This window comes from Rhynchophorus ferrugineus, unplaced genomic scaffold, assembly GCF_030347505.1.
Source record: "Rhynchophorus ferrugineus isolate W39M unplaced genomic scaffold, kcgeb_rfMv2 rfM8, whole genome shotgun sequence".
Taxonomy (NCBI): Eukaryota; Metazoa; Arthropoda; class Insecta; order Coleoptera; family Curculionidae; genus Rhynchophorus; species Rhynchophorus ferrugineus.
The window spans coordinates 6178105-6202274 of NW_027472587.1; the positions used below are offsets into that span (position 1 = coordinate 6178105).

Sequence of the window (24170 nt, forward strand, 5' to 3'; positions counted from 1 at the left end):
TAGAAAGTTCGACTGTCGCGTCTTGATTGGACAATGTTAGACCATGAGTGATAATGTTTTTTTTAATCGATTAACAAACCATGAGGCCACATCTGAAAAGGTCAGAGAATTCATAGGGAGAACGTGTAAAATATATTTAATCATATGAGGGACTATTAGACATTTTATTTAAAAACTGTATAAGGCTGTTTTTTTCACATATTAAGCATATTAGCGTCATATATATAGTCCGTCCAAAATAAGAGTAAAATTAGGTCATTAAATTTTATAATATTACAGAGTTGCGATGTTTGCCTCATTTAACTTTAACTTTGGTTTTGATATATAACAACATTCTAATGTAAACAAAGTATTGAAATAAATATATTATAAAATATAATTTATTTTAACAATATAGTACACCTAATTCATATATTATCGAAGGACTTAAACTATTAAGTATATAGCCACAATGGTATATAGATTAGACTTTTACTATCATATTTACATTGAACTCTCTTTCAAACTACCTATGGTATCCCCTAGAGGCCAGATATAGTACACCTAATGCATATATTATCGAAGGACTTAAACTTTTAAGTATATAGCCACAATGGTTTATAGATTAGACTTTTATTATCATATTTACATTGAACTCTCTTTCAAACCACCTATGCTATCCCCTGGAGGCCAGATATAATTAACAATAATATATCCAAGTAATGTATTTAACTCTTATTACAGAGCATATTTACCTTTTATATTTAGTTCTTGTTTCGTTCGTTGTTATGTTTCCATGTCAAATCATACTAATATACCAGCTGTTACCACCTATGTACGTTTTTCTTGACAAAGTTATATTTTATCACTATGTTATCCCAAATGCATTTGCTATATCTGCCAAAGAATTAGTATTATGCGACAACATTAACAAAATAATTTGGTTAATGGACAAAATTAGTGGCCCTAAAAACAATTATTGTTGCATTAAATAATACAGATTAATATTGAAATATTTCATTTAATTGATATATCAGGTATTTTTTAATGTCTTAGATAAAAAATATTTATATCTGTGTTTATAATTTACGTCTATTCTTATTACAGAGAAAATTAAATATGAATTAGAAAGTTCGACTGTCGCATCTTGATTCGACAATGTTAGACCATGAGAGATAATATTTTTTTTAATCGATTAACAAACCATGAAAATGTAATACGTCCTAATTGTTTGATTACTCAGCAGTGGCATCTCAGTGCTACATAAAATGACTTGCCTAGAAGGACCTCAGTTTCAGAACTCCCAATCTAACACTAACTTGCAATAATTTCGAGACCTCGGCTAGATTTTATCAACAAAATCATATAAATATCAGGTTAATAGTTTTAGGGGTACATGTATTGCTTCCAGATGAGGACCGACCGAAAGAATAAAAACCAACCCGAAAAACAAAATCAAACGCATTTCACATCTAATAAACTGATATAGAGCATAAACTGATGAAATTCTATGTATGTAACCATGATTCTGCCTAATCTTTACTTGTTTATCTTATATTGTTTATTCTCCTAGTCTTTGAAGTATGATTTTACACAATTTTCATGATCACTTTTCTAAAAATGAAAAGGACACTTGATCCTTGGTTTTATCGTTATCGCTTTTCTATCAATATTCTCTCAGATGGCCAAACTAGCGTAAGGAAAATGTGAAGCCATTGAAAGTAATTTTCACCGTAGGACCAAATCATTTATTCTATAAAAGTAATGGTTTTATCTTTCTAGAACGTCAACTATTTACGGGGTTTATAATTACCGCGATATCTCCTATCTCTCAGTCGACTAGACTTTCAAAAATTAAAAATGTATTTTATTTTAAATTATAAGCCGCATTTATGGTTAGCTAAAAACTATTTGAAGGAATATACTATTCACACAAAACTATTTGAATACCTAAGGTATTGGGCATTGAGCACCATTCGCTTTTATATCAGCTGCAGTTCTTCATATAATAGTATCTGAATAGTTTCCAATGAATTGTTATCTCATTCTTGTACCAAAATATCCGTCAATCGCTTCAGTGATGTTGGAAATGGAAATATACTTATCGCCCTGTGCTCTAAAACTCCCCATAATGGTTCAATTAGGGTGAAGTTTCACGAGCACATGACCAGGGAATATTTTAAAACCAATACTATCTTAGTTCTAGTTAGCTGTTGTTTCCTGCTATGATGTATTTACTTGTCAAGTCGTTATAATATAAAGATAATACTACTTAGTATGCTCTGTTAATATCTGTATAAGCCTTGATAATAACAGATTCAATCACGGCATTCTCTTTAATATATTTGCCATATCTACAAAACAGTTAGTGTTATTTCTCTTCTGATACATTTTAATCAAATTCTCATGTATATTCTGAACCATTACACACATCTGTGCATATAATTCTTTTACTATCCACAATAATAGTTCCTACAGTGATCATATGTTAGTTAAATACTCACCTTTACTTGTTTCCACTCTCATCGACCTTAGAAATTGGCAGCAATAAATAATATCTTATTCAGAAAGATTAATTCAAATGAATAACTAAGCTGGTAAATTCAAATCTGTCTAACATTTCTCCACAATTCCATCATGTGTCACTATTTTCTTCAATGTGTCTGATATAGTTCATCCAAACCGAAGGAGATATTAACATTTCCTGCCTCCAGCATAAAGATCAATATATCTGCAATGAATTATTAATTATTAGAATTTACAAATCGTGGCAGGTAATACATTAAACATCTTGAAGACATATGTACAAAACTTCTTTGGATAGACCATATGTAGTTATTTTTACACTCAAGGGCATTAAATATAAAATTTTCTAATATGAAAATATGTTACAGCCTATTTAAAAGATATAAAATAATATATTGCATAATATAAGAATATCCCATACGCACAAATAATTAAACTTTGTGTTCTGTTTCAGGATCGATACGAACTCTGTGTCACACCCAGCCACAGCAATGTCCCTCTCAACCTTGTCTTAACGGTGGTACTTGCATGGAAGGTTGGAACCGATTCATTTGCGACTGCACCAATACAATGTTCACAGGACCGACATGTGGTAAAGAAGCAGCCACACTCAAGTAAATATCAGTTATTATTTATTGAATATTATTATACAAGGATTCGTAATTGTAATGTTTAGTCCAATTATATATTACAACCAATTTTGTCTTAATATATATAATAATATGAATACGAGGACTAGTGTTTATATGTTGAACCTAGTAATGACAAAACAGATAATTTTTGACGCATATGGTGTTATTATTGTTTGAAGTATGCTCCATAATGAAAAATACACTTCTGCGTGCTTCTGGACTATATGTTAACACTCTCTCTTCTTCATAACACTTTTTCTACCTTGATTGAAGTAACTTTTGTCCAATTACCGACCAAATAACCAAATAACTTGATCGATGCACTTTTATGGCTGAGACAAAATTTTAAAATCACTGGAAACAATACAATTTATGCCCCAATCAGAATTTTCTGAAAAAAGTTATTCAATTTTGAAACGTCAGATGGAGTATAACAACATTTGTATTCCCAAGCCTCAAAATATATATGCCACCCTCGTACTAACCACACGGGTCGCTAGAAGGGACATTAAAAATAAATTAAAAGAGGAAAAATAAATTGAATAAAACATATTTCAAACATTTTCTATACTTTTATATAGTCGTAAATAACAATCCCATTAATCAAAACGTAGAACTTTATATATTAAGCAGTTAATGTTAAGCATCGTGTCTAGAACATTAGGTTTTCGGCTGAGAAATGATTTCGTTAAGTTAAAAGGTAAAAATTTCACACGCTAAAAATAAATTTACTAAGCGTACATTATTTAGCGAAATTCTGTCATTTTAATCGCGATTAAACATTTTCAGTATTACGCCATAGCGTTGGCATTTCGTGTGTAGGCCACATCTGAAAAGGTCAGAGAATTCATAGAGAGAACGTGTAAAATATATTTAATCATATGAGGGACTATTAGGTATTTTATTTAAAAACTGTATAAGGCTTTTTTTTTCACATAATAAGCATATTAGCGTCATATATATAGTCCGTCCAAAATAACAGTAAAATCAGGTCATCAAATTTTAAAATATCACAGAGTCGCGATGTTTGCCTCATTTAACTTTTTTAACTTTGGTTTTGATATATAACAATATTCTAATATAAACAAAGTATTGAAATAAATATATTATAAAATATAATTTATTTTAACATTCTAGTACACCTAATGCATATATTAACGCAGGACTTAAACTATTAAGTATATAGCCACAATGGTTTGTAGATTAGACTTGTTTTATCATATTTACATTGAACTCTCTTTCAAACCACCTATGGTATCCCCTGGAGGCCAGATATAATTAACAATTATATATCCAAGTAATGTATTTTACTCTCACTACAGAGCATATTTACCTTTTATATTTAGTTCTTGTTTCGTTCGTTGTTATGTTTCCATGTCAAATCATACTAATACACCCCCTGTTACCACCTATGTACGTTTTACTTGACAAAGTTATATGTTATCTCCAATGCATTTGCCATATCTGCAAAAAAATTAGTATTCCTTCTCCTTTCATACATTCTATCTACGCACACAAATCTTTTGCACTCTACGATTTTTACAGTTACTATATATTAATTATATACTAATTTAATGTTGTTTTCACTCTTATCTATAACATAATATCCAAATGCCCATAACAAAAATTATAATTCAGTCGCTGTCACTTTCTGAGCCACTATTCAAGTCAATAACTACCTTGTTAATTTCCAAACCAAACAGTTCTTGCTTGTATATCTTTCTCGACCTGAATGTCTGTTGTAGCAGTTATTTACCACATCCCATAACAATTCGATTTAAATGAATATTCTTTAGCCATCTATGGTATATTTGTATCTTATGTATATATTTGGCTATCTTAATTACAACCTTTTTCGATCCAATTGATGGAATCTTTTCTACCAGTATGCTATGGTATTGTGGACTATCCATAAAAATAACTAATTGTTCCTCCTAGTTCCTTAACAACTGCTATTCAAACCAGAGAAAAAATGGTTTATTTCTTCATGGTAGTTGTCAATAAAACTGTAGTAAAACTCTACTAGTAAACTGCGGTGGCAACCCTTTTATTAATCTGTATTGTTAACATCTGCAATTCATAAACTGATCCTACATTTAATTTGCCTTGATTGCTTGACAGCAGCCGCTTACAGCTAGACTTGGATATAACACTGTACTTACTACTAATTTATTAATCAACTATTTGCATTGAATTGAATCAAGGCGATGGTTTTCTAACATAGGTCTTTTCAATTCGACCTCTTGATACGTGAAAGATCATATATATAATGTTCTCTAGATGCATCGCAACGTGGTGGGTTTACTTATCCCACCTTTAGAGTGTATGATATTTTCCAAGAAAATTACCCTATTAACGGATTTACAAAAATTCCCATAAAATTTTCATTAATCTTGGAAAGTATTCTAAGTGTATTAACCAGGATTCGGGTTGCGGTGGCGGTGATAAAGTAAGCTCCAAAAAGGGTATTCTATGCCCTAAATATACATTTACAAACGTGACCAACAATGGCCATTAGTCCATTAAAAAAAACTCTAACAGTAATCGTTCTTGGACTTGGAGAACTAACCCTGCTCAAGGAATAAATTCCTTTCCGTTCCTGTCATGTTTCCATTCCTGTTTCTAGCACTAAGAACAAAATATTTGCAATGAATTATTTAAAAATATTAGTTACTAAGAAACTCTTTTGTTGAAGATTTGTAAGAAGCTTTTGTTGTCTCTACTTTATTTTTATTAGAGACTTGCCAAGGGTGGCCTAATGCTTCGTATTCAAATATCTATGTTCCAAATTAAAATAAGAAATCTTCCTTATTATTATATGCTTATTATTATATTATTATATGCTTATTATTATATTAATTTTATTATATGCTTTTAAAAATTCTATTTTTTTAAAGCAATGTCTGGAAGTTCGGTTAAACCTCTTCATGGATTATCTTTAAATTATTTAAATCCTATGTTTCGTATCAGCCTATCCTTCAAGTCAGACCTTCGACTTACATCCCTCAAAAAGCTGCATATCCCCATGTTTCCTGATATACCTCTGAAATAATTGTATCGAGTATGTTCATATTGAAAAAAACTACTGACTGTTTTTACGTACTTCCTAAATTCAATCTCGAACAGAAATAATTTCAAGGTTTGTAGACGCATTATTTTCAGTGAATACAACTTTTTTTTTTCTTTTTTTGAGAGACTCTAGTACTAATATTCAGTGCAGCTGCAACACAACAAAAATATTTCCAATTAAAACCCCAGCAACCTAATATTTAATAGTATCAATACTTACCTCTGTAACGCATTTTTCTGGTAAGAGAAGCGCCCAATACATCCTGTTCGGAGTTATTGATTAAAGACGTAATTTGTTTCTGACTGACTATTTATTGGCTTCTACATTTTCAATCAGAGTAATCACAAATATTAAGTATCGATTTGAAATTTGTTAAAACAAGCAAAGCGTCGAAACAACATTTGTCTCTTTATAAAACCTCCAATTATCATCACTAATGTATTGAGGAGTTTTGCATACATTTGACAACCCAGCGAATTTTACAGACTAACTCAATTACACGTCCGGACGCTTTAGACAGCATTCTATCTCATCTTAAAAATCTCATCAAAACGCATTTACAAGCTTCAATAGGCAATACATTCGAATTTGTGATAAGGTGATTTCACTGTTATTTGGAATGGACTATAAAATATGTTATTATTGTGTCAATTTGAATCAGTTATTTGAAAACATTAATGAAAAATAACCACTTTCATATAACTCATAAATGCAATATATGGCTTATTCGGATTTAGCTCCATGTTACGTATGATACATAAGTAATCATAATCAAATATTGAAGAATAAATATCCGCGATCTTATTGAACACTATAGTATTTATAAATGCCATTCTGTATTGTCAAATCCCAACGCATAGTCCCCTTCTTAACCCGCAAATCCCTTAGAGTCATAAAAGTAAGTCGGTTAAAAGGAAAACATCTGAATTTATTTTTTTTGTTCTTCCCTCAACCTTTGACAGCTTCAACGGATCATCGCACATGGCGGTAACGATGGACGCCGAGATGGTGACCCAAACGGAAGACATTATTTTGCGATTCAGGACCAGTAAGCCGTTGGGATTGCTGCTGATCTCGAGCACGATCGAGACCGGGGACAGAATCGAATTAGCGGTGGCCGCCGGCAGGATTCGGCTGGCCCTGAGACTCGACGTCAAGGAGAAAAAGAAGGAGGACCGCGAAAAAGATAAGGTCAGGAATTACTTATAAATATCCGTTATCTTCGGTTCGGGATGGGGTCCCGTCTTTTGCAGTTTATTTTCGTTACGGAACGCCCCTTTGAAATAATATTCGGCGATAAATTTATTTTAGTTCTCAGATTACGGGTTTTCTTTTTGTTTCGGTGCTATGTGTGCGGGAAATCGAGATCTCGAGCCGCCACTCGATGAATATCAATGGACTATTTTTCTCGATTTCTAACTGCTTTTCGATTTTCTGTAATCAATTGGCGAAATATATATGTATAGGCTATTCAAAACAGTAGTAACACGGGTGACCTGTCAAAACATCGCAATGTTGCTGCAGCAACTCTCAGTTGTACATCTTTCTTCACCCTGACTTGGTAAATGTCAGCATTGAATCATAAACCAACATTCATTAAGTTTTATTCAATCACTGTAACTTTCAGAAACACTAATCACGTTAATAGCCAAGCTGTTTATTCCCAATCTATAAAAAACTTGCTCAAGATTCTACCACTTGTCAATTTCTTCTTCAATCTGTCTGAACGAGCTCACACAAACCCAAGGTGTTATTTTCGACAATGCCTCTTTCCATAAATCCAGACAGTTCTGGTTTGAATCTCTCTACGTGAATGCCTATTGCAGTACTCCATAGCAACTTAATAGGATACAGTAACTTAATTGTATTAAATATGTAGTTATAAGGATGAAGACATAATACTCTGGCCATAACGTTCAGTAATCTGATACTAGGTATCTACCATGTATATTATCTCGGGCTTTTTTCTAAAAAAGTAAATTACATAAAATACAATTTAATATTTCATACATATTTACTGAGCAACAATTTTAAATAGTTAATTCTTAAACACGATTTCCTCGAAACTTATTTTATGTACTTTAAGCCATTTCTTAATTGCAGCCTTTGTGGATGCACTTGTTGGTATTTTCCCAACCACTGTACTATATGTATGGTAGATATGGTATATTGTACATAACAATAACTGATGGTTCCTCCAAGTAATTTAAAAGCTGATTTTGCAACTACTGCAACTACTGCAAAAACACGTTATGGCTCATTTCTCAATGGTAGTCACCCTTGGACTTAGAGGAAAACACTAATTGTGCACCAGGAATAAAAGCATTACTGTTTCCAGCATGAAGAACTATATTTCTGCAATGAATTATTAATAAATATTATGACTAACAAAACCTAATCGATAGTTAGTTCGTTTCACTTTTTCCATCATCTTTTGTTATCCTTACACTATATTTATTATCATCTTGCCATGAGCGACCCAATGTACCATTCTGAAATATTTATGTCTCATTTAAATATATAACAAAATTGATATAATAATTCTTCCATCATTTTGTTAAATGTTTTTAAAAATTATATTCTTTTAAAAGCACTCTCTAGAAGTTCCATTAAAACCCTTCGTGGGTTATCTTTACACCACTTATATCCTATATTACCCAACAGTGTATAAAAGGATATTCTACATCCCTCAAATAGCAGTAAATGTTATATCAATGAAAAGTCAATATGGATATTTTCCAGGCTAACAATTTTCTCTGAAAAAATTTTACTAAATTATGTTTCGATTGAAAAAACTACTTACTGTTTTTATACATTTCGTATATTTCATCTCTGATACAGCTAACATGACGCTGATCTTGAATCGTCACTTGTTTCGTATAAACACGGTTTCTTTTTGGTGAATTTAAAGTTATATTGTTTTTTATTTTGTGAGGTATTCTAGAGAGCGTGTTTGTAATAATATACAGTGCAGATGCAACGCGCAAAAAATATTTTCAATAAAAACCGCGACGATTTAAAATGTATTAAAACATAGCGATAAAACAACGTTTGCGGGTTTATTACCTATAATTATAATGTTTTGAAGAATTTTTCAGGCCTTTGAGGAGTCGCCGACCGACCATAGAAAAATCCACATAATTCCCTTCTAGGGCGATAATCTGATTATAGCGACCCTCCAACCTTTCGATACAATTTTTGTGGTACGATTTGTCCTTTGTTTCAAAATAGGCCTCAGTTTCGGGGATCACCTCTTCATTTGACGAAAATTCCTTTCCAGTGAGCATTCTTTTGAGATCTGAGAATAGAAAATAGTCGCTGGGGGCCAGATCTGGAGAATACGGTGGATGAGGAAGCAATTCGAAGCCCAATTCATGGATTTTTGGCATCGTTTTCACTGACTTGTTACACCGTGCCTTATGTTGGTGAAGCAGCACTCTCTTTTTCTTCAAATGCGGCAGTTTTTCAGCGATTTCGACCTACAAGTGGTACGATAACGCTATGTAATAGTCGCTGTTGTTGGTCCTTCCTTTTTCAAGGTAATCAATGAAAACTATTCGATGTGCATGCCGAAATACTGATACCATAACCTTGCCAGCCGGCTGTTTCATGCATTTTTCGTGCATTTTCCCACCCTTTGGAGCGACTTCATCGTGTGCAATCTATTCGGATGACTGTCGATTGGACTTCGGAGTTAAATGATGAAGCGATGTTTCACCCATTGTCACATATCGATCCAAAAACTCACTTTTATTACGCTTGATCATCTTCGAATACTGCGAAGCATCAACTCGTCGTTGTTTTTAGTCAAAAATGAGCTCGCGCAGCACCCTCTTTGCACAGAGCTTTCCCATACCCAAATATTCGTGAATGATATGATGTACACGATCAGTTGATATCTTTAGAGTGTCTGTTATTCCATTCAGTTTCAATTTACGGTCACTCAAAATAATTTTGTGGATTTTTTAAATGTTTTCATCGGTAACAACCTCTTTTGGGCGACCACTGCGTTCGCCGTCTTCGGTGCTCATTTCACCACGTGTTAACTTAGCATACCAATCCTTGACGGTTGATTTTCCAGGGGCAGTGTCCGGAAAGTCGGCGTTAAGTCAAGTTTTTGTTTAAACTGTATTTTTTCTCTTCAAAAAGCAATAGTCTATCAACACGCGAAATTCCTTTTTATCCATTTTTTTCACAATAACAAAACTTGCTTCAGTCAAAATGATCCGACAGCTATCAAATTTATACACGCATCTTTTAAGGGTTAGAGCTAACTAATAAACATATGAGTTTATTTCTAGTAGCGCCATCTATGTGTCAGGCCGTGGACTTTTCATTTAACCTGTTAGAAATATGCGATTTATAAATACCAGAATTGTTCGTCAGTGCTATATATATAGTAACATTTTCAATTGTGCTGTTGGTGAAATATTTGGAAAGGTAAAAGAATCTCCTTTTTTTATTTCGAAAATCCAGAAGTGGCAATCGATATATATCTTGTCAAATAATATATCGATATTAAATGTATTTTTATTATAATTAAAAACCTTAAAGATTTTTAACCTAAGAAATAAACGTGATTAAATACACCATCCAATAAAAATCGTAATTACTAGATAAACCAAACTCGACGACTCCTCGTACCTCCTCCCAAGTGAATCTAATTCTAACCACCAAATAACCACCATTTGTACGCCATAAGCTCACCGAGCAGCCAAGAACATGTCTGATAAAAAGTAAATGATCGAAAAGAATTCGCATGTCCCTGGATAAACAAATTTCTGGCACGTACCATATTCCATCCAGGTCGTAAATTGATAATCGGAATTCCGTCGACGGCTTCACAAAGCCGGATTCCGTCCGGGTGCTGAGTATACGAGCCGAGCCGAGAGATCGTGAAGAAATCGCCGAGGAAAAACCGGTTAAAATAGAATTCGGAACGGGTCCGAGGGGATGGAGTTCGCGATAGATTCTTTTTAAGGGGCGTGTTCCTGTCCGGGATCTTTAATGGGTGCGTCTTGTTTCAGATATTATTGGCCGGACAGAATGTCAACGACAACGAGTGGCACACGGTGAGATTGTCGAGAAGAGGGTCGAATCTCAAGTTGCAGCTTGACAATCAATCCCCTATAAGAGGTAAGTTCAATTATTTATTACATTAATTAATTTTTATTAATACTTTTAGTACTACTTTTAGAGTTTACTCTAGTACACTCGTTTGGTTATAAAAAAGGAAGACACCTGGAATAAGTTTCCGGGAATTTTGAAAATGGGTAGTGTTTAAGAGAGAGAGAGAGAGAGAGAGAGAGAGAGAGAGAGAGAGAAAGAGAGAGAGAGAGAGAGAGAAGTTGCAAAATTGTATAGCCCGTTCAATAAAACAGTAAACTCACGTAATCTAAATTTATGACATCAAAATGTGCCAATGTTGCCTCGTCAACTTTGGGCTTTAGTCTAATAATATAGTAATCTAAATAATGAAACGAATTTTACATTACAACAGTCTCAATAGTTTGTAGGTTAGAGTTGTGTTTTATTATATTAACATTGAATCCTTTTCTACACCACCTATGTGGTAGAGTACTAGGCGCGTATTTTATACAGTGGTATCCCCTAGTACATCTAATGAACAATTATATATCCAAATAATGTATTTTTGTTTTCAAATACCTTTCATGTTTTGTTCTTGTTTCCTTAGTTTCTCCTATTACTACCTATCTACAACTTTCTTAACAAAACTAGCATCTATGCACCCAGTTTTACTTTTTACTTTTTTACTACCTTTTATCAATTATATGCTTACTTTTAGTTGTTCCCACTCTCATCGCCCTATCTCAGCAATTGTCAACATTAGATCATAATCTCACACCCGAATAGTTTCATTCAGTCACTGTCACTTTCTAAGTCGCCATGCAAATCAATAACTAAGCTATTAGTTTTCAATCCATCTAACACTTGTTCCACCATTTATCAAATCCTTCTTCAGTATGCCTGATGGAGTTTACCAAAACCGAAGGGGTTATTGTAAATAGTGCTTCTCTTCATATATTCTAATTAGTTCTTGCTTGTGTTATATCCTTCTCGATCTGCATACCTCTTGTAGTAGTTTTACCATACTACAAATAAATTCAATTGTATTAAATATGCAGCGACAAGAAGGAAAACGTAATAATAATCTGTGGTCATATTGTTCTGGCATCTATCTGCCAAATATCTTCTTCAATCATTTTTCTAAAAAAAGTAAATTACATAAAACACATTTATACATTTAGTTTATATTTACCGAGTGCCAATTTGAAATAATTTACTCTTTAGTGTCGTTTCGTCAAAACTGTATCGTAATGTGTTTCCTAATAAAAGCTCTTGTCGATGTACTTGTTGGAATCTTTCCCACCAGTATATCATAGTACGGTGCATTGCCCATAACAATAACTGACTATTCTTCCTGGTACCTTAACAGTTGATTATTGTCATAGTCGTCGTTGGACTTGGAAGAAAACACTATCTGTGCTCCAGAAATTAAGCCAGTGTTGTTCCCAACATGAAAAACAATATATCTGCAATTAATTAGTAATAAATATTATGACATAAAACCGACAAAATTAAGTCAAATATTACTCTAACCTTTGACTGTTTCCATCAACTTTTATTGTTTTTACGCTATTTTTATTATCATTTTGAGCTACCCAATGTGTTCAACTTTGAAATATGCATATCTCATTTAAATACAAACATTTAAAGAACAAGTGTTCTCTTATTTTATTGCATTCCTTCAAAATTGTATTATTTTAAAAGAAATATCTTCTCAAAAGAAATAAGTTTCATTAAAGCTCTTCGTGGGTTATATTTACACCATTTAAATGCCATGTTTCCCAACAGTGTATGAAGGGATTACAATTGAATCTACATCACTAACATAGCGGCATAACTCTAAGTTTTCCAGACATTTTACAGTTTCTAACGAAAAAGTTTCTTCCGAAATAATTGTATTATATTATGTTTATATTGAAAAAACTACTCATTGTTTTTATACATTTCATAAATGTCATCACTGATAAAGCTAACATCAAGTGATCTTGATTCGTCACCAGCTTCGTATGAGGAGGGTTTCTTTTCGGTAAATTTAGGACTTACTCACTTTTAGTTTATCACTTTTTGAGATATTTAGTCACAGTCCGCATAGTAATATTCAGTGCGCTGCAACATACTAATGAATATTGAAATACCGCAGTAACTTAGTATTGAGCAGTATCAATACTCTCCTCTCTAATGTATTTTACCAACAAGAATACGTCTCCATTATCTCGTACCTATTCAAAGTAATTAATCTGCTTCTGACTCTGACTATCTGATGGCTTCAGCATTTAGACTACAGATCATTGATCATTGTTGATGAGATTGAGCGGATACATAAAACGGGGCAGAGTTGGCGAATACAAAGAGTGTATGACCTATTATTAACCCAGATCTGTTTACTTTAACACTTTTGGTAACTGTGACGGTCTCTTTACCACATTGGTGATTGGACCACGTTCGTCCGGTGATGCTGATGTTATTAAGAGAAAGAGATCGATTAGAGGGCTAGAGAAATTTTTAGCTGGTTGCTTTAAATGGATATAGAGCACTTGAAAATTGTGGAAAATGTAGATATTTCGCTTGTTAAAGTTTCAGAGTCTTACGCAGTAGATCGTCCCGAAACCTTTATTTCTTATTGTCCCCACTTAGAAATTTCTAGCTTTATGTCTAGATATATTAATGGGATCCTAACTAACCATCCATAGTACATCGGTAACTATACAGTATACTGTATGAAGACATATACTATTAACAATATCGGAGTTTCTCTAAAATTTACATAATATTTTCTTTTTTCGCTTACAATTTACATTGTTTTAAACTTAAACTTATAGATATTGCTTATAAATTGAAGGTATGCCGGCTTGGCTGGCGCAAAGGTAAACTAAAGGCGGCCCCCTGCTGTTACGATAGTCGCGGGTTCCAATTCTCCTGGGCCAATCAACTTATGTTTGTTGATTTTTTAACATTTGTGATCACCTTTAGGCAAGAGTGCAGGAGTCACTTGCCAGTCGGTATGATTAATGCCGAGGACCGTGATTCGGAGCCCACGTTAAATAGTAGTAGGTTCAGTCCAGATAAATCCTAGTCAGTAAAATGGAGATTCTAAAATATAACAAAAATAATTAAACGTATGAATAATAGTAATTATGAGTAATTAATAAATTAATTAATTATTGATACTATTTATTAATTTATTAATTAATTAACGTAATTAGAAAATACAGATACTGACTAACTACACATGAAAGCTATTACAGTATTATTATGCGGATTCAAAAATATCTCTAAATCAAATAAAGTACTGGAAAAACTAAGTGATATGCCACGTTCGAAATCAATTAGTGTGCTTAACAGTTGTGCTTATAAAATCTATTTCGACAATCGCATCAAGCCGGTTTTTCAAAGATTATTTTCAGATAAAAATATATTTTTAATTAACGCAGTTGATATATAATGTGGACAAATATTAAGAATAATGAAACTAATATCATATAATATCTCAGCTCCAACGGAATAACGAACGTAATTAGAAAATACAGACCCTGACTTTAGCTATACATGAAAACCATTACACTAATATTATGCGCATTCAAAAATATCTCACTTTCTTGCACACAAAGCGACAGTGAAAGAAATATAACCCGTTTTTCCCCAGCTCTTTTTCAGCTGTTTTAATTTTCCAAAAGCAATCCGAAAGGAATCTTTTGTAATCTGAGATAGAATAAGGATCTGCTCTATATTTCTGGTCAGGACTCGTCCTCGCGCTCCGTTCTTTTTTTTTCATCTTGCCGGTCGGTTCTCAAGTAAATATCGCCCGCTGCAAAACCATTAGGAGTAGAAAAGCATGCACCGAATAAAATAGCATTTGAAAATCCCCCATCCACTTTAATCTCGCCTATGCAAAAGACCAGGATCGGGATTTATTTTAATGGGCTGCTTACTATTCGCCGGTCGCCAATCTTCACCGAGAGAGGCTCTTTTTTATTTACACGTTTTATATCGGCGAATTTTTTTGTCGGCCATTCTTCGATTCGGTCAGGCTTACTGGAGATATTTTTTGTCGACAAATAATTTAGGAAACAACAGAAGTAAATTATAAATATGACATCAAAGAATTATTGAACCAAATTAGAACATGCCTTAATTTATATTACCTATTACCTCTCTTAATTCCGTTATTCTTAGTTCTCTTAGTTCACTTAAATGAACATAACAAAGTCTTACATATTCATAAATTTTGTTACATATGCTTATAGCGAATGCCGATAGTGATAATATGAGTCCGTAGCCTACCGATTATAAGTTATTCCACTGGTCCACGTTACTTCCCTGGCTCGCACTTCAATTGTAGTTTTTTTTATCATTTATTACAACAAGATTTATTACAAATGCTAAGTGGGACTTTTTGGTAATATTAAAATTTTAATTAAAAATAAATTTTTAAAAAAAGATTTAAACACACACATTTAGTTTATATTTACCAAGTAATTTCAAATAGTTCTCACTCAAAGATCCTCATATTTCTGAGATATATATATATATATATATATATATATATATATATATATATATATATATAAAACTAGTTCTCTCTTCGTCGTTGGCAAACTTCTTCGATAGCCCTTTTAGCGAACTGCCGTTGGATCCCTTTTGCTTGTTGATTGTTGCTAATCCACCTTGTGCCCTGCTTGATCACAGCTGACCTTTCCAGCTAAACTTTCTTGCAAATTATCGAAACACTTTAATTTTGCACTACTTAATTTATTTGGATTAATTACAATTTAAGTTAACAAAGGCGATCTTTATTATGGGCCTAAGTATACTGCATTTGCCAATCACCTTCTCTTCTACCTAATAGTCAATTAGTAGCGATACCAAAATGTGAACAAAAACTGTCTGGTAATATACCGGAGGGATCCAAAATACCGCCATAAAGCTATTAAAACGCGGATATATAAAATCGATGTTTTGGGAAATAACTATTTGAATTTTACAAACACAACTAGCTATTCTATACTTTTATCTCTCCGGCAACCTTAACAACCTCGAAAAAACTGCTAACTTTTCTCGTATATGTTATATATTTGATTTCAAATAGAATCATCATTAAAGTGATTTTGATTCGTCACCCGCTTCGCATGTGGATGATTTCTCTTTGCTGAATCTAACATTATATTGTTCTTTTCTTGTTACAGCTTTTCCCAGTGCCCACATTAATTATTCAGCGCAGCTGCAACACGTTAAAAGTATATACAAAAAAAACAAGAACTTAATATTTAATAGTATCAACCACATTAAGTTCCGAGCATAGCCAGTAAGAGAACGACGTTTAGACAAAAATAAATTCAATTGATTTGTACGATTTTTTTTCGCTGATTCGCTGAATGAATGAAGCTTTTTTGAGGTGCACAAACAGCCAGTATTAACCAGTGTACAAAGGAATTCTTAGATTTCATACATAGATGTCATGAACTTGGGGTATTGTGCTGTTTGGATTAGAGTTAAATTTGTTGCAGTAAAACCAATAAACTTTCAAACTGGAAACCACAACACCATTTTCCGTGTCATCTGCAAAATATTTTGAGTCCTGTGTTATTAAGTAATGACTTACTTAAAAAAGACAGGTTCTTTTATGGACCAGTACCAAATAATTCGAAGGATTAACGATTTGATATTATCCTTCTAACGCTGCGAGGACTAACAATAATATACTAACCTATTATGCGAGATTGACCGTTAGTCGATGTATACATTTTAAATAACATAAGCTGATTTACTCCGATTAAATCCGATTTTCAATTATTACTCTATTGGCTCTCAATTGATTAAAATTTAATCACTTATTATGAATGTACTATCATTTGTATTGACTAATTTGCAATAATATATTCATAAAAAGTATACCTTAAATATTTTCTGATCATAAATAAGCATATAGTTAAAGGAAATATTTATAAAATATGCTAATTGGAATACCAATTAAATTGGTCGGTTAGCTATTAATCAAAATTGAAAAAATTATTCAAAGCCCGTCACTCACTAATATTTGGTCCTACCTCCATTCATCTCGAATTTCATCTAAAAAAATGCAAATTTTTGAGGCATTCTAATTTGGAGACTAATTTTCTATTTCAGCAAATGAAATGATTTAGTTTTTTACCAAATCGGGCTCTGAATACGCTCCAATGAATAATAATCAGAATATCCAGTTGATACAGTGGTTGAGCTCAGTTAATATCCCTCCTGGACATTTTCAAATAAACACCGTTTTGATATCACACGATAACCATGAAAAATTGTCTTTCATTTTTGTGTTGAAGTCGATGGCAACGGTTGAGCGGCAATAGCATAATATCTGTTCATCGGGGAATTGTCCAACCAAAACTGTTTAGATACCACATCAGTAAAACAGCTATATCTCAAAAAATAATTTAAATTTAGAAAAGTTTTCTTAATAGCATATTGTCAAAGGGCTAAGAATATTTGAAGATTTGAAAAAAATCGAATTTTTAGACCTTATACTGTATTCCCCTTAAGCCAAATATTCATGGATTTTAGTACATTTTGTTATTTGACAAATATTGATGTGTGCATTAAATATCTATAAATAAAACCAACACACATGTAAAGCACAATGATTTAGTAAGAGGAATTTTAATAAGCGAAAGTTTGAACAAGTTACTATCTCACTTAAAGACAAGCATTTAGGATAGATAATTTAATGGGTTATTTAAAACGTTTTAAACATGCGAATCAAGTAAAAGAAAAACAATTATGTATAACAATTCATTACAAAATACATATTTCTTTTCAGCTGAAATTCAAGGTAAATACACAACACTTCAATGGAGAACTATACACATTGGAGGACTCTATCATGTCGAAGAAGAAATCAGCATGTCAACGACGGTTCCCAATTTTGTGGGCGACATTCAGCAATTCTACTTCAACAACATACCTTATATCGAATTAGCAAGAGCATTAAGTACGGAACAATCTATTTCAGGTGAGTGAGCAATTATTCTAAAATATAAAAAAATTCTAAAATATTCTAAAAAAATTCTCAAGTTTTGTTATCTTCATATCTGTGAAATTATATTATTAATTACAAATATATTAATATTGGAGTAGCCGTCCATATTTCGAAATGAGGTCAAAATTAACAGGTTCTTAACAGCTCTTATAAAAGTATTTTTCTAAATTTTCTTATGGAATTTTCAATATCAAAACAGTTCGTCTACTCTAACTGTAAATTAATCTACATAGAAGCTAAAAGATAAGTGCCTCATTATATGTTGCTAAATTCCATAAAACGGAAGGATTAGAAATTAATTCAATTAATATTATGTATCATGTCATTATGGAATCATATGCTTGCTTTTCAATATTAATTTGTCCGCTATAAAGTTGATGATAGCTTGTCTGAACAAATGAAGTACCTCATAGCGGATGATTATGATCAACACCACTTTCTTATTCATGTCGGCAGCATACACAGATGAAAAACTATCACTAACGCCATTAACCAGTCCTAGTATTTTAATAAATTTAACAAATGTTGCTGGTACTGAACGCAGAATCCATATATCGAGCTCTTTTAAGTCCAGTGTTGAAATGTGTAGAAGAACTACCCATTCTATTAAAAAATATAAGTATGTTTCCTCTCTAATTTACACAAATTAATCCCTAATACATGGTTTGTTCTCAAAAGATTTCTTATAAACCAATTTAAAATTCAAAATTGACCAAATTATAATACAGATTGAAATGAATTAGATGATACTAAACATACTTCGCATTATATCCTTTATGCGAGTGATTTGCTGATACTTCTGGAGAGAAAAATACTACATTGTGACATTCTTTCTTAGGTGAAACGGGTTCTTATGAATTTTCAGAATATGAGGATATTTATTTACATTGCTATCAACCTCATAATGTGACATTTGAGCCTCTTTTATTTCCCATAAGTTTAGTACACGTATTGAGAAACTAATGGGCACATACCCAGTAAATAATTACTGGCCTTCGCCAATATACTAAATTTCCTACTTATTATATATATATATATATATATATATATATATATATATATATATATATATATATATATATATACTTCCTTATTATATTTATTATATTTAAACAAGCTCCTTATTAAGAAACAATCTGGTTCAAAAAAGAATAAATTAAAAAACTTGACGAAAAATATGTTTTAATCTTCTTTTTTGTCTTATGATTCGCCATCATAATTGTCATTCCGACTTCCTCGTTTCATATAATTAAAACTTTTTTCGTAATCTCAACCAACCGCAAATTATAATCTTCCATCAGCAAGCCGTATCTCCCCCCCACTTTCGATACTTTAATGCTGTTTTGTCAAAACAATCGCGACAGAGAAACTTTTTAAAAAAGTTTGTTGTCTCGTCGCGAAAATTGACGCGGATTCTCCATTAATTACGGGCCGAATTTATGAGGGATCGTTCGTAACGATGTCGTTGATGCCTTGCAGATTGCGTAAAGGGTGTTAATCCAAGCTTTTAGATAAACGAATCCATTCATTAATCATCCAGGATTTATGTTTCCTTTAATATATATTCTTTTCCTTTTCTTTCTATTTATAAATCGGCTTTATTACTTCTCCTCCTTCACCGAGAACAAACGTTCATTTTTGTAATTTATCATTAATCAAGATATTCCCGCTATAGTTTTGAGGATGTATCGTAAGTTAGATGTTAAACAGTTAAATCTCAAGAACTGACAAATGCATGAATATACTTCGAAAAATAATTTAATTTTTTTTAATAAAAACTAGGTGAGCATATCATATCAGAGTCAAGTAATTCCTATCAAGTGTAAATTCAATAAACTTACATTCTAACTGAGACATGAAATTGAACAATTAAATAAAAACACAATGTGAGACTTTCTGTGTAGACTTGCTTAACAGGTCAATTGAGTCCCCGACCTACCATAGTAAAACACATCTTTTTGGCAAAATTGGTTTTTTTTATTCAACATAATTCCCTTCAAAGGTGATACACTGATTATAGCGACCCTCCAACTTTTCGATACCATTTCTGTAGTATCGTACTACATTTCCTTCCAGATCGACACTCGCTTTTTAAATTTTGCAGCCTTAATTTTTCACAGACAAATAAGTCTCCGCCCCTAAAAATAGGTATTTAATTTAAAAAAAAGGAGTTTCTTAATAACCCAACGCTTCATTCATTACTATGTCGGGGGAACATTTCATTATTTTTCTATATTCATGTATTTGAATCGATCGAAATAAGTCGTATCCAAAATCATCAGTTTGACAGATAACGTGGAGGGTGCCATTTAAGCGGTTCTAGTGAGCTAGCGCAAGTAAGAATACAAAGTATATTTTCAAGAATTTCAATATATCACCGACCATCTTTATATTTACTTCAATCTCGCGCCTGTCTGCTACTTATCGGATCGCTCTTTATTACATTGACTCATATCTATAACATCCATCAAAAAGTGGATTTTGCCACAGAAAACCTTTCATTCGATCCTCAACCGCAAACTGATTGTCGTATCCCAATCAGTTCAACTTCAGTTCTAATATTCTCTTGGAGTGTAAATAAAATTTTCCTTAAATATCACATTTCCAACACTTCAAGCTTACCATTTAAAACTATAAGAGTTTTTTTGTTTGTTTTTGCGTTGTCTCTTTCTTTTTCCATCCTTTTTGTTTTCAACGTTAAAACTATCCCTGTATTATAAACAAATTTGGAATCAATAGTCATCGAAATCGTATCAAATTTAAGCTTTCATAATGATCTGATCTTTCAGTTCCACATCTTCATACACTATCGCTCTTCTACTGTGTAGACGGGCTTTACATTTTTGACACTTATTTCAATTAAATGAATATATTTTACCATATTTTTAGAAGCTTGAAAAGTACACACTAAGTTTATAAATTCGGCAAGTGAAAACGATTCTTAACGTTATCCGAGTCCTTGAAATTAGATATTCAATCCGTGCCTCAAAATTAGTACTAGCTTTCGAGTTCGCGAATGGTGGTAGCACTGCGCTCTTATAAATGCTATCAATTGAAGACGTTGCATCAAACATCATTTAGAATTTGTTTTTGTGCTGCGATTGCTCTTCGGAACATGTGAAAGTGCAAAGATTACGCAGCAAAATCGATTCAAAATGTTTTGTGAGGTCTCTGGATGTTTTATGATCCATAAACCCAGAAAAGTAATGATAAATGCACTCCAAGATGCGTTTTTTCAGTACCTAGTTTAAAAGTACAGCTTTTGCTGTAGTAAACATAGACAAGCCATGGATTTCGAAATTATTTTGTGACGGGTACAAAACAAGGCTACAAGGCTACAAGTGGTCAAACTTTGGTTGTGGAAAATGTGCACTTTTGATTTTTCGTCAACATTATGGAGAGAATAAAAACTTCGTGTAGATGATTGCCACTTTTGCTCAATGAATGTTGTTGGTATAGATACAAATATAGCATAGTATAAATATTCGAACGTATCATCACTATCGAAGCCAGTTCCGCGTACGAAAAGTAATCCATTGTCAATTTCTTCGGGTAGAAATGCAAAAAATACCTTAAGAACTTCGTCTTTATCACCGGCGAGCTGTGAGAGCGATTTCACTATAGAAGAAAAGCATTTAATTTCCCAATATGAACTGAGTGATTTGATTGAAGTTTACAAAAAGTTTAACGCCTGATGGAGCGGCAGAATGGGCATCGATTCAAAGTGTGATTCGACCATCTCGATGACCACCGGATTACAAGCACGTAATCGACAATTTGTTGCAAAATTACCACAAGAATAGAACTCGAATGTCTCTCAAAATACATGTTCTGCATTGACATCATGTTGTTTCCCACAAAACTTGGGCGACACAAGCGACGAGCAAGCAGAGTACTTACACCAAAAATAGCGAAAATCGAAAGTCTATACCAAGAATTTTGGAGCAAAGCCATGATGAGCAGATTACTGTTGAACCTCAATGCGTTAAAGAGGTCCTACATAGTATAAAAGACTCAGTTCAACCTCTGATCATTTCTGATTTATTATTTTTAATGCAATAAATGACCGTTAATGATCAAAAAATAGTAAACTAATGAATTTCTTGAATATTTATGAAAATCGAACCTATTTTTAACAACGGGCAGATTTGATTGATTTATATTGGGCCCCCTAACTTACCTTAGCTTTTAGTTGCTCAGATCCAAAGCCGTGTAGACTTGTGTTATAGAAGTAAAATGAGAGAGAAAATACAAACACTTAAAATGTATATCATTGATATATCCAATCTTACAATATGACGTTATATATCACATAGTTGTTCTCATAATAGAGTACAAAGACTAATTATAAAATTATATGTTACTAAAACTTGTCAGAGTATTTTTAGGATAAGACCATAAACCTATTTGATATATAACATTAATTAAAATAATACATGTCTTTATATTAACACATATTAAGATATATGCAAATTATCTCAAGAACTAACACTAACTTTAACTCACTATCATTTTTTAAATTGCATTTAATTAAATCTAATTTCCATTAACTTTCAATAATCAACAAAGTATTAATAAATGTAGATTACTACGCCACTGAAAATTATAACAAAGTTTGATAAGTAAGATTATTTTCGGAACTCAACAGCATCTAGTATAAGTACACATGATCTTTCTTTACTTTCATTTTATAAACATAAGTATAATATAATAAAAGAAGTAATACTCGTACACGTGTCTATATTAATACAGAGAATATATGAGTATAACAATTTTGAAATTGATATTTGTATAGAAAAATATTTGTATTGAAGATATTTAGAATACTAAAATAATAAAATAATGTTTAACAATTTGATATGTATATAAAAGGAGTGTCAATCAATAAATTAACTATTGATTTTGTAAAACTTATGTAATTATGCAGTTGCAAATTATGTAGTTAGTTTCAATTTAGTTCCTCCATATTGTCATTAATTAATTTATGTATTCATATAGTCACTCATATAGTCCTTATCTTTTAGGCATATTTCTCAATTAAAATATATATTACAAAAACAATACATACACCAGGTTTATTATAAGAATTATTCTTTTACCTACATATTTAAATAAAATTGTATTATTTTTTCTTATTTATTTTACACTTCGATCTCGCCCTTGCAGCTGATCTTCAGTTTATCTTCTATGGCTTTTAATTATTTATTGTTTTCTACTTTGTCTCATCCCTCTTAGGATCTAACAACTCGCCAATAAATGATGAATTAACATTCTATGAAACTATTTTATAACTGTTGATATTCTATGTAATATACATTTTAACACTTGATGCACAAATTAGCGTATTTATTATCTGCAATATTCGGTTAATGCTTTATAAAGAAGTTAATTTACTAAGGAAAAACGAAGTTAATCAGAATTCAACATCACTGAAGAGTCTTAACAACCGTACATTGATATATCTCCAGAACCATATCGTTTAATAACAGTCGTTAAGCAAGAATTTTTTTTATTTTTTATTTTTCTTCGCTACATATCAAATAAAAAATTAAAAGCTCATTTCGAAAATCTAAATATCTTGTAACCGAAGAATACAGACGACTCTTGCTATTCTCGAATTTTGTTAATGTAACATATATTGGGATGAATTTTAAGTATACGTCGTATTTCTCATTCACAGCTATATATACCGTCGGATAAAGCGGACACATTAATTTGTTTTCTTTGCAAAAATATGTAAAATATAACTTTACGTTACTATACTATTCTTAATCATTTTTTATCCAAACTTGCCATATCTATCTAATAATTCCAAAAATACGGAAAATGGTGACAGTAACACAAAACACTGCTT

At 32.1% G+C, this 24170-nt stretch overlaps 1 protein-coding gene across 2 annotated transcripts in view; it reads left to right on the forward strand.

The window, feature by feature from the left end:
* Positions 1–24170, forward strand: part of Nrx-1 (Neurexin 1) — a 341164-nt gene that overhangs the window by 298326 nt on the left and 18668 nt on the right. For both annotated transcript variants that reach the window (XM_076411694.1, XM_076411693.1), the window contains 4 exons: positions 2960–3119; positions 7170–7398; positions 11235–11343; positions 18098–18289. In XM_076411694.1, the coding sequence (XP_076267809.1) occupies positions 2960–3119; positions 7170–7398; positions 11235–11343; positions 18098–18289 (690 nt within the window). The remainder of the gene's footprint in view (positions 1–2959; positions 3120–7169; positions 7399–11234; positions 11344–18097; positions 18290–24170) is intronic.